Raw genomic sequence first — 15,138 nt, forward strand, 5'->3', positions numbered from 1 at the left:
ATACCGAACGGCACTTTTAAAACGGAAAATGTAAAATAAAAATACCGACTTCCCCGTTCATAGGCTTTGCCTAATTTCATATTACTTTACAAGGGTAATGACCATGTGAAGACACGGCTACTGTATGTAATTTGATTGTAAACAGTTATCAGTAACTTTGTTTCAAAAAATATTCAGGAATACAATTAAGGCAATGCACAGTACGGTGAAATCAGGAGGTAATAGTCAGTCATCCCGAAGAGCCGTAACGGCATATATATTCCGGTACGGTACGATATAATACGGCGATTAGTCTACGCCAATATGTCAGCCTCCATGCGTTGTAATTTCAGCTAAATTTCAGCACATATATTTTCATTTTTATCATGTCTACCATGAAGAGATACCCGGTTCTTCCTGTTGTAATTGAAGAAGACCATCACGATGTAATGTTATTTTCAGTTGTCATGTAAATATAGGATGATATTTGACCCGCTTTATACCACAGGCGCTATAGTCACATAATCAAATATTTTACATAATCGGTCTATATATGTATATAAAGATTTATATACATATATAGACCGATTATGTAAAATATTTGATTATGTGACTAGCGCCTGTGCTTTATACGATTACTGGAGGTTACGTACCACGGAGGATACGTACCAGGAGGTTACGTACCATTTTTGGAGGTTACGTACCACTTATATATTTTGGAGGATACGTACCATATATATAATTTATATAAAATACAAATAATATAGAGCATAACAATTATAAAAAAAGACCGAATTTTAAAACTTTATTATTACTTTTTAAAAATCACATATGAGCAATTAATGTAAATGCAAACGTTTTATATATGATTATCACACATTCAGAAATGAGTAATCTAACAAATCACAAACAAATTGCAAACTATTGACGTATGAGTGAATACACTGATTTTATCAGTGTGGTGTTAATTATTTATCACAACTCTGATCCGGCTTTGACTTGTAACTCAAACTTTAAATGAGTGAACTCCAATAAACATATAGATATACTGCAATTCTTTTCCGATAGCACAACAGAAAGCAGCATGATGGAATCAGCACACTGTTTAGTTTGTTCTAAAGAAGTTACAAGAAGAATATCATGCAGTACCGCCTTTTTATAATCGATTTTCGTTACTCAGTGTTTATAATACCAAAATATAGATACTACATATTTGTTGATATTTTGCAGGCTGGCACAGACGTCTAAATTCACGTGCAGGCGGGGCGCAGCTTGCATTCTACGTTCTGGTGCCTCTTCTTTATGGTGAGGCTCAGTTCGTCGACTTGCAAACTCGTCTCGTCTCACAGAACATGCTGACAAGGGTACGCAGGAAGCAGTACAAGGCCATCCATGACAAGCTGTTCGACCTGTGGGACAAGTATGAAGACGGAGACATAACTACAAATCAACTTTTGAAAAATTCAAGTCACATCATGGGCCTAGGACCAATTCCAGCAACAGTGGATGACCATTGCGACGACGAAGATCTTGAGTAGATTCTGACAAGAGGACAGTAGCATCCAGGAGCGGTTTAGGGGAGCTGAAAAATATGTGTTTGTATATATGAGTCTGTAAATAAAACGTTACCTGCATATGTACGGTGATCAATTATGTTGTCTTGTTTATTTCAGTATATTATTATTATTCAGTGCGTATAAATTAAATTATTTTAAAAATACTTGTTAATTGTGTATTGTTGTTTCATTTCAGAGCGTGTAACATAATTATGTGTTTTTATATATGAGTCTGTAAATAAAACGTAACCTGCATATGTACTGTTATCAATTATTTTGTCTCGTTATTTCAGTATATTATTATTATTCAGTGTGGATAAATAAAATATTTAACAAAAAATACTTGTTCATTGTGTATTGTTGTTTCATTTCAGAGCGTGTAACATAATTGTTTTTATATACGAGTCTGTAAATAAAACGTAACCTGCATATGTACTGTTATCAATTATTGTGTCTTGTTTATTTCAGTATATTATTATTATTATTTATAGGTGTGGATAAATAAAATATTTAAAAAAATACTTGTTCATTGTGTATTGTTGTTTCATTTCAGAGCGTGTAACATAATTATGTGTTTTTATATATGAGTGTAAATAAAACGTAATCTGCATATGTACTGTTATCAATTATTTTGTCTTGTTTATTTCAGTATATTATTATTATTAAGTGTGGATAAATAAAACTCAAAAAGTATTTTTTTTTATGTTTATTGTAACATAATTATTGTTATTTTCATTGCATAGTTCGGTTAACGTGTAAATAAAACTTGTACATGTAAACTTGTCATCGTTTGTTCGTTTCAGTTTTGTGTTGTAAATAAAACTTGTTTATTATCGTTAATTGGTTTGTTCTTTATTCTTTTATATTCATACATATTTAATCTCATTACAAAATTAATACAATTAATGCGCGAATTTGAACAATAAACCTGATAGTTTCACACCTTATCCCTTATTATCACTTTATTATATATTTCTATAGTGGTACGTAATCTATTATATATTTCTATAGTGGTACGTAACCTCCAAAAATGGTACATTTATGCAGTGGTACGTAACCTCCATGGTACGTAACCTCCAAATTCCCTTTATACTGCTGTTGTATATAAAGACCTAGCTTTATGATAATTTGAAGCTCATTTTAGACATTCAGAGGTGAGACACTGGACCACACCTTGTCTCAATATTTCGACTGCCGATTTTACAAGATGTCGGTCTTGTAGGGCATCCATGGTATATATTATGTCCAAATTGTTGGGTTTGACATCACCCAGGGCTTGACAACACTCAGTAACTTTAATCATGGTAACACAAATGACATTTTTTTCAATCACAAAACGTGTTTAAATTCGAATTATTATATGAAGTTAAAATATCCACTTTTCATGCAAGGACTGGTGAGATATTTACAGATTCAAAACATGTTAACAGCCAAGCAATGGATAGAATGTTCTGCACTCTGTTATCTTTTCACATTCATAGCCGGGTTGCATGCTTGAGACTGTCTTGAGAATTAAATTTGATGTAGCTTACTCCAATGATCCCAAAGGTAAAGTACCAACACCTACACTGTCTGGGTGCCAACTCTATCAATGCATGATGGAATGCCAGGAACATTCTGCATGTTCCATGGACAAAAGTCAATATCTGCTAAGGGTCACTTAGTGTACATGAATTTTTGGAGTAAACATGTTTTAAATAGTCTCCTCATATATTACAATGCCCAGAGCCTAGATATCTGATGTAGAATTTCATTCTGGCCCTATAAATCATACCCTGAGGTCAAAATTGGTCCTGCGCAAGTTTCACTTAGTATATAATCAACCTAAATCTAGTGGAAAACTAAAATGCCCATTGAGCTTAGATAATTAGCATGTAGCAATCAAAGGTCTTCCTCCACCAGTAAAGCTGGAAAGACACCATATAACCTTAAAATAGTGTTAAATACAGTGTTGGTTGGGATGTAAAACCCAATTAAAAGCAAAATAAGATGAGCATGAGGGCAATCATAATTTTTTTAATTCCATTTCTTTGTTTTCAATGGTTTTGATATCTATCAAGATATGAGCAAACATTTTACTCAATACAGTTTTTATTACCTTTCTTTCATCTTGCAATTATGCAGCAAATATAGATGAAACTAAGATTATAATGATGTGAAAAAATAAAATAATTCTAAACATTTATCTTCAGGTACTTCCTCACATTTATCGTTCTATTGGCTCGAAACATCTGCCTGTAAAAGATGTCACACTAATACACCTGGACTCGCATCCAGACATGCTGAGCCCTTTAAACTTGCCAGCAGATAGTGTTTATGATAAGCAGAAAGTATTTGAGTAAGTCTAGGAATTTTTTATAAGCATTTTAACCATTTGCAATGTATAGATTTTAAAACCAATTATACTTTATTATACCCCCAAAAATGAAGTTTGGGGGGTATATAGGAGTCACCCAGTGGTCGGTCGGTCGGTTGGTCGGTCCAGATGTCCGTTGCATTTTCCTTGTCCGGAGCATAACTTGAAGACCAATGGTTGGGTTTCAATATAACTGCATACAATGGTCAAGCACATTGAGAGGAAGTGCAGTGCATAAGAACCATAACTCTATCTTGACTAATTACAGAGTTATTGCCCTTTGTTACTTTTCCTTGTCCAGAGCATAACTTGAAAACTACTAATTGGAATTCAAAACAACTTTATACAATTGTCAAACACAATAAGGGGAAGTGCAGTGCACAAGAACCATAACTCTATCTAAAGTAATTACAGAGTTATTGCCCTTTGTTACTTTTCCATTGTTTTCTTTTGTCCGGACCATAACTTGAAGACCAATTGTTAGAAATCATTATAACTTCATACAATGGTCAAGCACATTGAGAGGAAGTGCAGTGCAAAAGAACCATTACTCCATCTTGACTTATTACAGAGTTACTGCCCTTTGTTACTTTTCCTTGTCCAAAGCATGACTTGAAAACTACTGTTTGGAATTCAAAACAACTTGATACAATGGTCAAGCACAATAAGGGGAAGTGCAGTGCACAAGAATCATAACTCCATCTTGACTAATTACAGAGTTATTGCCATTTGTTACTTTTCCATTCCTTTTTTTGTCCGGAGCATAACTTGAAGATTAATGGTTGGAATTCAATATAACTTCATACAATGGTCAAGCACATTGAGAGGAAGTGCAGTGCACAAGAACCATAACTCCATCTTGACTAATTACAAAGTTATTGCCCTTTGTTATTTTTCCTTGTCCAGAGCATAACTTGAAAACTACTGTTTGGAATTCAATACAACTTCATACAGTTGTCAAGGACATTAAAAGGTAGTGCAGTGCACAAGAGCCATAACTCCATTTTGACAAAATACAGAGTTATTGCCCTTTGATACCTTTCCTTGTCCGGAGCATCACTTAAAACATACTGGTTGGAATTCAAAACAACTTCATACAATGGTCAAGCACAATAAGAGGAAGTGCAGTGCACAAGAACTATAACTCCATCTTCAGTATTTATAGAGTTATTGCCCTTTTTTCCTTTTCCTTGTCTTTCTGGTCTTATAACAGAGTAATTCAATAAAACTTCATCAATGGCCAACCACATGGAAGAAATGTAACATACAAGAACCACATCTATCTTTAATTGCCCACAACCATAACTCTTTATTATCCCCCGCCGCCTTTATAGAAATAGTCTCCGTCCGTCCGACCTTCTGTCCGTCCTTCCGTCCAACATTTTTGTCCGGAGCATATCTCTAAAAGTATTTGAGTTATCAACTTGAAACTTCATAGGTGGATAGACCTCATTGAGGAGGAGTGCAGTGCACAAGAATGATAACTCTACCCTGCATAATTTTTGAGTTATTGCCCTTTGTTATTTTTCAAAATTGATTTTTGTCCAGAGCATAACTCCAAAAGCCTATGAGATATCAACATGAAACTTCATAGGTGCATATATCTCACTCAGGAGGTGTGCAGTGCACAAGAATGATAACTCTACCTTTCATAATTTTTGAGTTATTGCCCTTTGTTATTTTTTCATACTAAATTTTTCACCTGAGTGGAGCAAAACTCAAAAAGTTTTTGAGATATCAACATGAAATGTCATAGTTGGATAGATTTAATTGAGGAGGAATGTTGTGCGCAAGAATGATAACTCTTCCCTTTACAATTTTTGAGTTATTGTCCTTTGTTCTTTTTCATGCTATTTTGTCCAGAGCTTATCTCAAAAAGTATTTGAGGTATCAACTTGAAACTTCATAGGTGGATGGATCTCATTGAGGAGGAGTGCATTGCACAAGAATGATAACTCTACCCTGCATAATTTTTGAGTTATTGCCCTTTGTTATTTTTCAAAATTAATTTTTGTCCAGAGCATAACTCAAAAAGCCTTTGAGATATCAAAATAAAACTTCATAGGTGCATAGATCTCACTCAGGAGGTGTGCAGTGCACAAGAATGATAACTCTACCTTTCATAATTTTTGAGTTATTGCCCTTTGTTAGCTCACCTGTTACAAAGTGACAGGGTGAGCTTTTGTGATCGCTTTTCGTCCGGCGTCCGGCTGTAGTCCGTCCGTCCGTCCGTCCGTCCGTCCGTAAACTTTTACCTTAAATGACATCTCCTCATAAACCACTCAGCCAATTTCATCCAAACTTCACAGGAATGTTCCTTTGGTAGTCACCTTTAAAAATTGTTCAAAGAATTTAATTCCATGCAGAACTCTGGTTGCCATGGCAACCGAAAGAAAAAACTTTAAATATCTTCTTTTAAAAAACCATAAGAGCTAGAGCTTAGATATTTGGCATGAAACATAAGCTAGTGAGTGTCTACCAAGTTTGTTCAAATAAAAGCCCTGGGGTCAAAATTTGCCCCGCCCGGGGGGGTCATTGATTTTCCCTATATGCATATAGTAAAAACTTAAAAAATCTTCTTTTAAAGAACCCAAAGAGCTAGAGCTAAGATATTTAGCATGAAACATGTTCTAATGGGTGTCTACCAAGTTTGTTCAAATAAAAGCCCTGGGGTCAAAATTGGCCCCGCCCTGGGGGGTCATTGATTTTCCCTTTATGCATATAGTAAAAACTTAAAAAATCTTCTTTTGAAGAACTCAATGAGCTATGGCTAAGATATTGAGCATCAAACATGTTCTAATAGGTGTCTACCAAGTTTGTTCAAATAAAAGCCCTGGGGTCAAAATTGGCCCCGCCCAGTGGGTTATTGATTTTCCCAATATGCATATAGTAAAAACTTAAAAAATTTTCTTTTAAAGAACCAAAAGAGTTAGAGCTAAGATATTTAGCATGAAACATGTTCTAATAAGTGTCTACCAAGTATGTTCAAATAAAAGCCCTGGGGTCAAAATTGGCCCCGCCCCGGGGGGTCATTGATTTTCCCTATATGCATATTGTAAAAACTTAAAAAATCTTCTTTGAAAGAACTCAAAGAGCTATGGCTAAGATATTTAGCATCAAACATGTTCTAATAAGTGTCTACCAAGTTTGTTCAAATAAAAGCCCTGGGGTCAAAATTGGCACCGCCCCGGGGGTCATTGATTTTCCTTAAATGTGTATAGCAAAAACTTAAAAAATCTTCTTTGAAAAAACCCGAATAGCTAGAGTTAAGATATTAAGCATGAAACATCTTTTAGTGAGTGTTTACAAAGTTTGTTCAAATAAAAGACCTGGGGTCAAAATTGGCCCCGCCCCGGGGGTCATTGATTTTCTTTATATGTGTAAAAAAAACTTAAAATCTTCTTTGAAAAAACCCAAATAGCTAGAGTTTAGATATTAAGCATGAAACATCTTCGAATAAGTGTCTACAAAGTTTGTTCAAATAAAAGCCCTGGGGTCAAAACTGGCCCGGCCCCAGGGGTGTCATTGTTTTTAACTATAAGTGTATAGTAAAAACTTTAAAAAAATCTTCTTTTAAAAAGCCCAATGAGCTAGAGCTTAGATGTTTAGCATGAAACATCTTCTTATGGGTGTCTACCAAGTTTGTGCAAATAAAAGCCCTTGGGTTAAATTGGCCCTGCAACGTTGGGGGGGGGGCTATATACAGGTGAACGACCTCAGGGCCATCATGGCCCTCTTGTTATTTTTCATACCTAATTTTTCACCCGAGTGGAGCATAACTCAAAAGTGTTTGAGATGTCAACATGAAATGTCATAGGTAGATAGATTTAATTGCGGAGGAATGCTGTGCACAAGAATGATAACTCTTCCCTGTACAATTTTTGAGTTATTGCCCTTTGTTCTTTTTCATACTATTTTGTCCGGAGCTTATCTCAAAAAGTATTTGAGGTATCAACTTGAAACTTCATAGGTGGATGAATCTCATTGAGGAAGAGTGCAGTGCACAAGAACGATAACTCTACCCTGAATAATTGTTTAGTTATTGCCCTTTTTTTATTTTTCAAAATTATTTTTTGTCCAGAGCATAACTCAAAAGGCCTTTGAGATATCATTATGAAACTTCATAGGTGCATAGATCTCACTCAGGAGTTGTGCAGTGCATAAGAATGATAACTCTACCTTTTATATTTTTTGAGTTATTGCCCTTTGTTATTTTTCATACTTAATTTTTCAATTCAATTTTTTTCTTAAAAAGTATTTGAGGTATCAACTTGAAACATCATAGGTGGATAGATTTTACTGAGGAGGGATGCAGCACACAAGAATGATAACCTACCCTGCATTATTTTTCAGTTATTGCCCTTTGTTATTTTCAGCCATCAGTATTCACATAGGTTTCAAATCTGTAATCACTATAGCCATCAGTTTTCATTATCAAAAGACCTCTTAAAATGGAATTATTCTGCTCTACTACATATATATTCTTCCAATGAGCAAACACATTTGGCGGGGGATGGCCATGTTGACATGGCTCTTGTTTCAATTCTTTTACAAGGTATTCTGTTACTAGTAACATCTTCATTTCCGAAGCAGTCTTGTGGGGGTATTAATCACATTTAGTGATAGTTCTAGTATTAAGTTAATATCTATAGTCATTTTACAAGCTACAATGTTATTACTTTCTGTTATAATTGATAATTTTCTTTTGAGTAACACTATTGGCTGCGGAATTTATAAGAGTATGAATACCACCCTCATGTATAAGGGCCCTCATTTCACAATTTTGGGGCAGAATTTCCCTTCTATATTATGGCATACTATATATTTTCCCTTACATAGAAAAATTCATTAATATGCACATTGCCACAAAAAGAATTATGAATTTAATTAATATATACTTCTCTCAGGCTTTTTTGTCTAGCCAGCTTGCGGTGAGCTGGGCTAAGTCACCACTTGTGGCGTATAGTACGGTATAATGTAATTCTAAACATTTTGTGATTCTGTCTGTCCGTCCATGCATCTGGATTTGTTCAGTCTATATCATGCTCATTTTTTGAAGGATTACAAAATAATTTGGTATAAATGTTCGCCATGATGGGGTGGTGTCACACATGAACAAGGTCACCTGGTCAGAGGTCAAGGTCACTTAAGATAATGCGATGTCATGATTTTGCCTCGGGTATAAAGTGGATGTGTTGCGCACTTCTCACCCATGTATACATCTTTCTCCTTGATCTGAACTTTATAGGTTCAGGTTTGAATTAGGACAAGCAGGCTCGATATTCTGTCCGTGGGCATGTCTGGTATAATGAATAAACAGTTATGTAACATGATTTATTGGTGTAGGTGTAAAATTTGTAGGATTCAAATTAGCTTATTATTAGAATTTTTAACTTCTGACCGGTCTCCAATCACAGTAATATATTTTTATGTTTACTGTTGCTATCTTAAAAGGTCATTGAGCATCGAGAATTGGATATTACCAGCAGTGTATGCAGGACACATCTCTCACGTTTTATGGATAAAGCCGCCATGGTGCTCTCAGGTTGAAGATAAACGTCTGCAGTTCTTTGTTGGGAAATGTCCAAAAACTGGAACAATAAGGTACCTTCCTTTAACTTCTTTCTTAAATGTCCACAATAGTGAATACTTCTGGTTTTAAAGATAATACATTGAAAATTCTCTTATTTATAATGTAGGTTTGTAGGTTTACTATAATTATGATACTAAAGGCCCGTATTTTGTATTTTTCTGCCATTGAAAAATATGTTATATTTTCGCAAGATTATGATTAATGTAGTACAATTTGTTGAATAATTTTATCAGAAACAAAAATTTGTAATCAGTTAAAAGGTATTTTCTGTGTTATTTTAAGGACAACTTGTACTGAGAGTTACTTTGTTAGCGAGACATTGTATGTACCAGAGAGTCAACTTCTAAACAAACAACTACTCACCTTTTCAATATTCACACTGAAACCAACAGACTGGGCTGATGATGAAGAGGATAATAAGGTCAACAAACACTCAAATGAACGTAAACTAGATACCCAAACAAGAACAGCAAAAGCTCAAGAATATTGTGATGGTGTACATAGTGATACTGGTACGGACAACAAACCGGGTGGGATGAAAAGGCAAAATAGTGATGAAAACATTAATAACAGTGCTCAATGTGCAGAACATTTAGGCAAAGATTTAGATAATAAATCAAAACGGCAAAAATGTGATGGCAGTGAAAAAAGTGAACATGGTGCTGCAAATGCAGATGAAGGGAAGCAATTCTGCTCACCTTCAACAAACAGCTTATCAGAGTTAGCTTCCCTTTTAAAGGGACAGAACTATGTGTTAGATATAGATTTAGATTTTTATTCCACAATGAATCCATTCAGAAATATGTATGGAGACAAACAGTATGATATTCTTCAGGAGCTGTATAAATTTGAAAAACCAGCTACTGATTCACAAAAGGTTTGTATAATTATTATCATCCTTGTTTATGAATAGATTTTAGCTCATAAGTCTCACTGGTGTTGAAAGAAATAAAGCAGTGTCCCAGTTAACATCAAGTTATTTGCCTTACATCATTGTTTTATGCCCCAACTTAGTATTTTCTGTTTGCATACTGACACCACAGTGGAATGTGAATTTTGACAGAATAATGGCCCTTTTTGAATCTCTACATTAGCCGGGCTTTTGTTTTACTATCAAGCACTGAGAAAAGTCGATTGTGCTGTCCTACCGACAGATCTTGGCTTTTTGGGGGGAGGGGTTTCTGAAAATGTTTGGTAAGCATCTGAAAGCAGAACAACAAGTATCAATGTTATTTGTTTTTTAAAGCCATTTCTGTATCAAATCTATTGGGAAAAGTTGTTAAACTGATTATTTCTGTATTTTATATAAGACATTGAAAAATGTGTTTGGTGTATTTTATATAGGATGTTGAAAAGTGTGTATCAAACAGACAGAAACAATTAGATGACTTAAAGCAGGTGTTTTCTTTTCTAGAGAAAGATGAAAATGCAGAAATCAAACATTCCAGGTATATAATCATAGTTGAAGCCTTATTTTAGTCTTGTACTTGATATGAAAATGTTACAGTCTCTGTGGTCCAGTGGTTTAATAGCTTGTCTTTAAATCACTTGCCCTTCTCTTCTGTGAGTTCAAATCTTTCCAGGGACTTTGGGGTCATTGAAATTGACATTACTGTTTAATACCTGAAATAATGCATGAAATGGTCACCTTCAGACCTTCTTCCACTTGTAAAGCTAGAAAGATTAATTTCACAGTGTATAATACACTACATGTAGGAATATTTTCGTATGGCTGAACTTAAAATTCTACATCATCCAGGCTTTCGTTTTACTATCAAGCTTCGAGAAATGTTGTCCTGCCTACAGCTCTTGTTACAATTGTGATCACTTTTCTCCTGCATTAGGGCAAATTTATTTTTCCCCTCTGCAGCAATTTATGATCATAATTATCTGCAATATGGGGCTTTGTATGTAATGAAATTAAAATTCTCTAAAAGTGGCAATGATCACTGATTACAGTCTATGTTAAAATCCCAGTCTACATGATGATAGATTATCAATATTTGTTTGAATGATTATATTTTTTTCTCATGATACCCCTTTACAAGTACTACATGCTGACCTCACTGTAATCTTTTTAGCTCACCTGTCACAAAGTGACAGGGTGAGCTTTTGTGATCGCTTTTCGTCCGGCGTCCGTCCGGCGTCCGTCCGTCCGTAAACTTTTATTTTAAATGACATCTCCTCATAAACCACTAAGCCAATTTCATCCAAACTTCACAGGAATGTTCCTTTGGTGGTCACCTTTAAAAATTGTTCAAAGAATTTAATTCCCTGCAGAACTCTGGTTGCCATGGCAACCGAAAGAAAAAACTTTAAATATCTTCTTTTAAAAAACCATAAGAGCTAGAGCTTAGATATTTGGCATGAAACATCTTCTAGTGAGTGTCTACCAAGTTTGTTCAAATAAAAGCCATGGGGTCAAAATTGGCCCCGCCCCGGGGGTCATTGATTTTCCCTTTATGCATATAGTAAAAACTTAAAAAATCTTCTTTTAAAGAACCCAAAGAGCTAGAGCTAAGATATTTAGCATGAAACATGTTCTAATGGGTGTCTACCAAGTTTGTTCAAAGAAAAGCCCTAGGGTCAAAATTGGCCCCGCCCTGGGGGGTCATTGATTTTCCCTATATGCATATAGTAAAAACTTAAAAAATCTTCTTTTAAAGAACTCAGAGAGCTATGGCTAAGATATTGAGCATCAAACATGTTCTAATAGGTGTCTACCAAGTTTGTTCAAATAAAAGCCCTGGGGTCAAAATTGGCCCGCCCCAGGGGGTCATTGATTTTCCCTATATGCATATAGTAAAAACTTAAAAAATCTTCTTTTAAAGAACCAAAAGAGTTAGAGCTAAGATATTTAGCATGAAACATGTTCTAATAAGTGTCTACCAAGTTTGTTCAAATAAAAGCCCTGGGGTCAAAATTGGCCCCGCCCCGGGGGGTCATTGATTTTCCCTATATGCAAATAGTAAAAACTTAAAAAATCTTCTTTTAAAGAACTCAGAGAGCTATAATGGCTAAGATATTGAGCATCAAACATGTTCTAATAGGTGTCTACCAAGTTTGTTCAAATAAAAGCCCTGGGGTCAAAATTGGCACCACCCCGGGGGTCATTGATTTTCCTTATATGTGTATAGCAAAAACTTAAAAAATCTTCTTTGAAAAAACCCAAATAGCTAGAGTTAAGATATTTAGCATGAAACATCTTTTAGTGAGTGTCTACAAAGTTTGTTCAAATAAAAGACCTGGGGTCAAAATTGGCCCCGCCCCGGGGTCATTGATTTTCTTTATATGTGTATAGCAAAAACTTAAAATCTTCTTTGAAAAAAACCCAAATAGCTAGAGTTTAGATATTAAGCATGAAACATCTTCTAGTAAGTGTCTACAAAGTTTGTTCAAATAAAAGCCTTGGGGTCAAAACTGGCCCGGCCCCAGGGGTGTCATTGTTTTTAACTATATGTGTATAATAAAAACTTAAAAAAAATCTTCTTTTAAAAAGCCTAATGAGCTAGAGCTTAGATGTTTAGCACATCTTCTTATGGGTGTCTACCAAGTTTGTGCAAATAAAAGCCCTTAGGTTAAATTGGCCCTGCAACTTTGGGGGGGGGGTGGGGGTTGGGGGGGGCCTATATACAGGTGAGCGACCTCAGGGCCATCATGGCCCTCTTGTTTTATGTTATCTTTTTATGATATAAGTATATAATGTCAATATTATATTATTTTGCAGGGCTGAGCTTATACAGACATTAATTTCGGATTTAAAGGCTACAGGTTCGAAGATAGATTACGAGCTGTTACACGAGGCAGGTTGTACATGTGACGATACAGAGTTACCTCATCATATCAGCTCTAACTCTCAGATTACCTCCCTTGTTGACAGCACTCAAGACATGTTGTCGTATCTCTCTAAACCAACTCTTATAACAATTGCAAGGTAACACACATTATATATGATATTGTTATACCCCATGGAAATTTTAGGTTTGGGGAACATAATGGCATGTCAAAATTAAGAAAAAAGAAATTTTTTGATTGGATACATTATAACCTTATGTATGTCCATTTCTTTTTGTCATATTAAATATGTTTATTATGCATTAAAAGTGTATTTTAGAGCAGAACTCAGAGGACTTTTTGTTTATTAGAATAAACAATCCTATACCAAAAATTATGAGTTGTTAGGTGTAATAAAACACATGTCATAATATTTTTGGATTATTATAGAATTATAATCAACATATGGTAGTGTTGGAAAAAAATGTTCAAAGGCCCATTATATGTTAGAAATGCTTATATTTCTCAAAAGCTTTTTAATTTTGATGTTTTTTTATATTATCCAAAAAGTTACTCATTGGCCAATTACCTGAACCATTTTTCTTCTGTTGCTTTTTGGCAATAAGTAGAGTTACAGTGAATTAGTATTTTGTATGAATGTCAAGATAATATTTTGTTTTCATTTTGCTACTTTTATGACAGTTACTCCATATTAATTAGTACTTTCTTCAGGCCACAAGCATCTATAATTCTTTAAAACATTGTAAACATAATAAAACTCATGTTTACCAGTTTTAAGAAGTTAAAATTTATTTATTACTGTGGCATAATATGCCTATCAACTAAATTATTGTTATGTATACTCAATTTGTATTATAAATGAATTTCAGGTCAAGCTCGGATGACTATTGCCCACCTAATCAAGTAGATATGATACAAGACAGTGTTCTCACCATGTTACAGGAACTTTATTTAGAAATCTCAGTCAATATGGCTTATAAAGATACTGATGAAGATGATGTGTGATGACAAGTTAAACAGACATTAGCTTTCCAGGACATTTGCACCCCATTGTATAAATGAATCATTGGACATTTGCCTTCCCCACTCCCTGTCCTAATGAAAATGTAAAGCTGGATATTTGCATTTGCCTGCCCCACTCCCTTTTGGAAATTTGCTAAGTGTTTATTAAAGGTTTATGTTTAAATTATACTGCATTTATTTCAATAATAGTGCATTTATCTTTCAACTTGCATTTTTATTCATTGAAACATAATTAAGCTAAAAACTGCATATGACATTCATTTAGAAAATTTCAAAACTGTGGGGGGAAGTGTCCGCCTTTACTTTTCCAATGATGGGGTGGGTGGGTAAATGTCAAATGATGCAGTTTTAGATGTGGGGGGGGCAAATTTACCAGAACGACAAATAACAGGACAGTTTACTCAGCGCGGGACACTACTATCGGGCAGTTAAAAAATTGTATTTCTATTCTCTTAAAAAGTGTTACTTTTTTAAATAAAAGTTGATGTGAAACATACTTTCTCATTCATATTTCAACGTCTTCATTTGTCAGTTCAGATATTTTTGTTATATTCCGCTTGGTAGACTCATCATTGTGGCTTTTGTTTTACAAATCAAACCTCGAGAATAGTCATAGAGATACATTACGTAGTGTTTATATACCTTAAACAAAATCTTTATTTAAGAAGATATGCTATTTCCAGATAACTTTCAAAAGATTTGATGCATAATCAGAATTTTTTTTAAGAAGTTTTACTGCCATGGATCTTATACATTTGTATAGGTGAATTAAAAGAAGTGAATTAGAAGTGTGTGTACATGTATATAGATGTATTTATGAAAACATATAAATATGT

General features: G+C 34.5%; 1 protein-coding gene across 1 annotated transcript; it reads left to right on the forward strand.

Moving 5' to 3' along the window:
* The first annotated feature begins 278 nt into the window (after positions 1-278).
* Positions 279-14,562, forward strand: LOC132747662 (UPF0489 protein C5orf22-like). The gene is made up of 7 exons (XM_060737107.1): positions 279-425; positions 3,728-3,873; positions 9,346-9,495; positions 9,767-10,361; positions 10,829-10,932; positions 13,212-13,418; positions 14,149-14,562. Exons 1-7 carry the CDS (start codon positions 366-368, stop codon positions 14,282-14,284), a joined length of 1,398 nt encoding a protein of 465 aa, XP_060593090.1. The 5' UTR covers positions 279-365; the 3' UTR covers positions 14,285-14,562.
* Positions 14,563-15,138: the final 576 nt, after the last annotated feature.

Source organism: Ruditapes philippinarum, unplaced genomic scaffold (genome assembly GCF_026571515.1).
Source record: "Ruditapes philippinarum isolate M1 unplaced genomic scaffold, ASM2657151v2 ctg3328_1_1_1_1, whole genome shotgun sequence".
In the NCBI taxonomy this organism is placed as follows: Eukaryota; Metazoa; Mollusca; class Bivalvia; order Venerida; family Veneridae; genus Ruditapes; species Ruditapes philippinarum.

Bases quoted from the DNA above. Each gene is read 5' to 3' on its own strand.
- LOC132747662 (XM_060737107.1), top strand. From the start codon at position 366: ATGTCTACCATGAAGAGATACCCGGTTCTTCCTGTTGTAATTGAAGAA. The intron at 426-3,727 runs GTAATGTTATTT...ATTTATCTTCAG, and splicing joins TTGAAGAAGACCATCACGAT to GTACTTCCTCACATTTATCG. The intron at 13,419-14,148 runs GTAACACACATT...AATGAATTTCAG, and splicing joins ACTCTTATAACAATTGCAAG to GTCAAGCTCGGATGACTATT.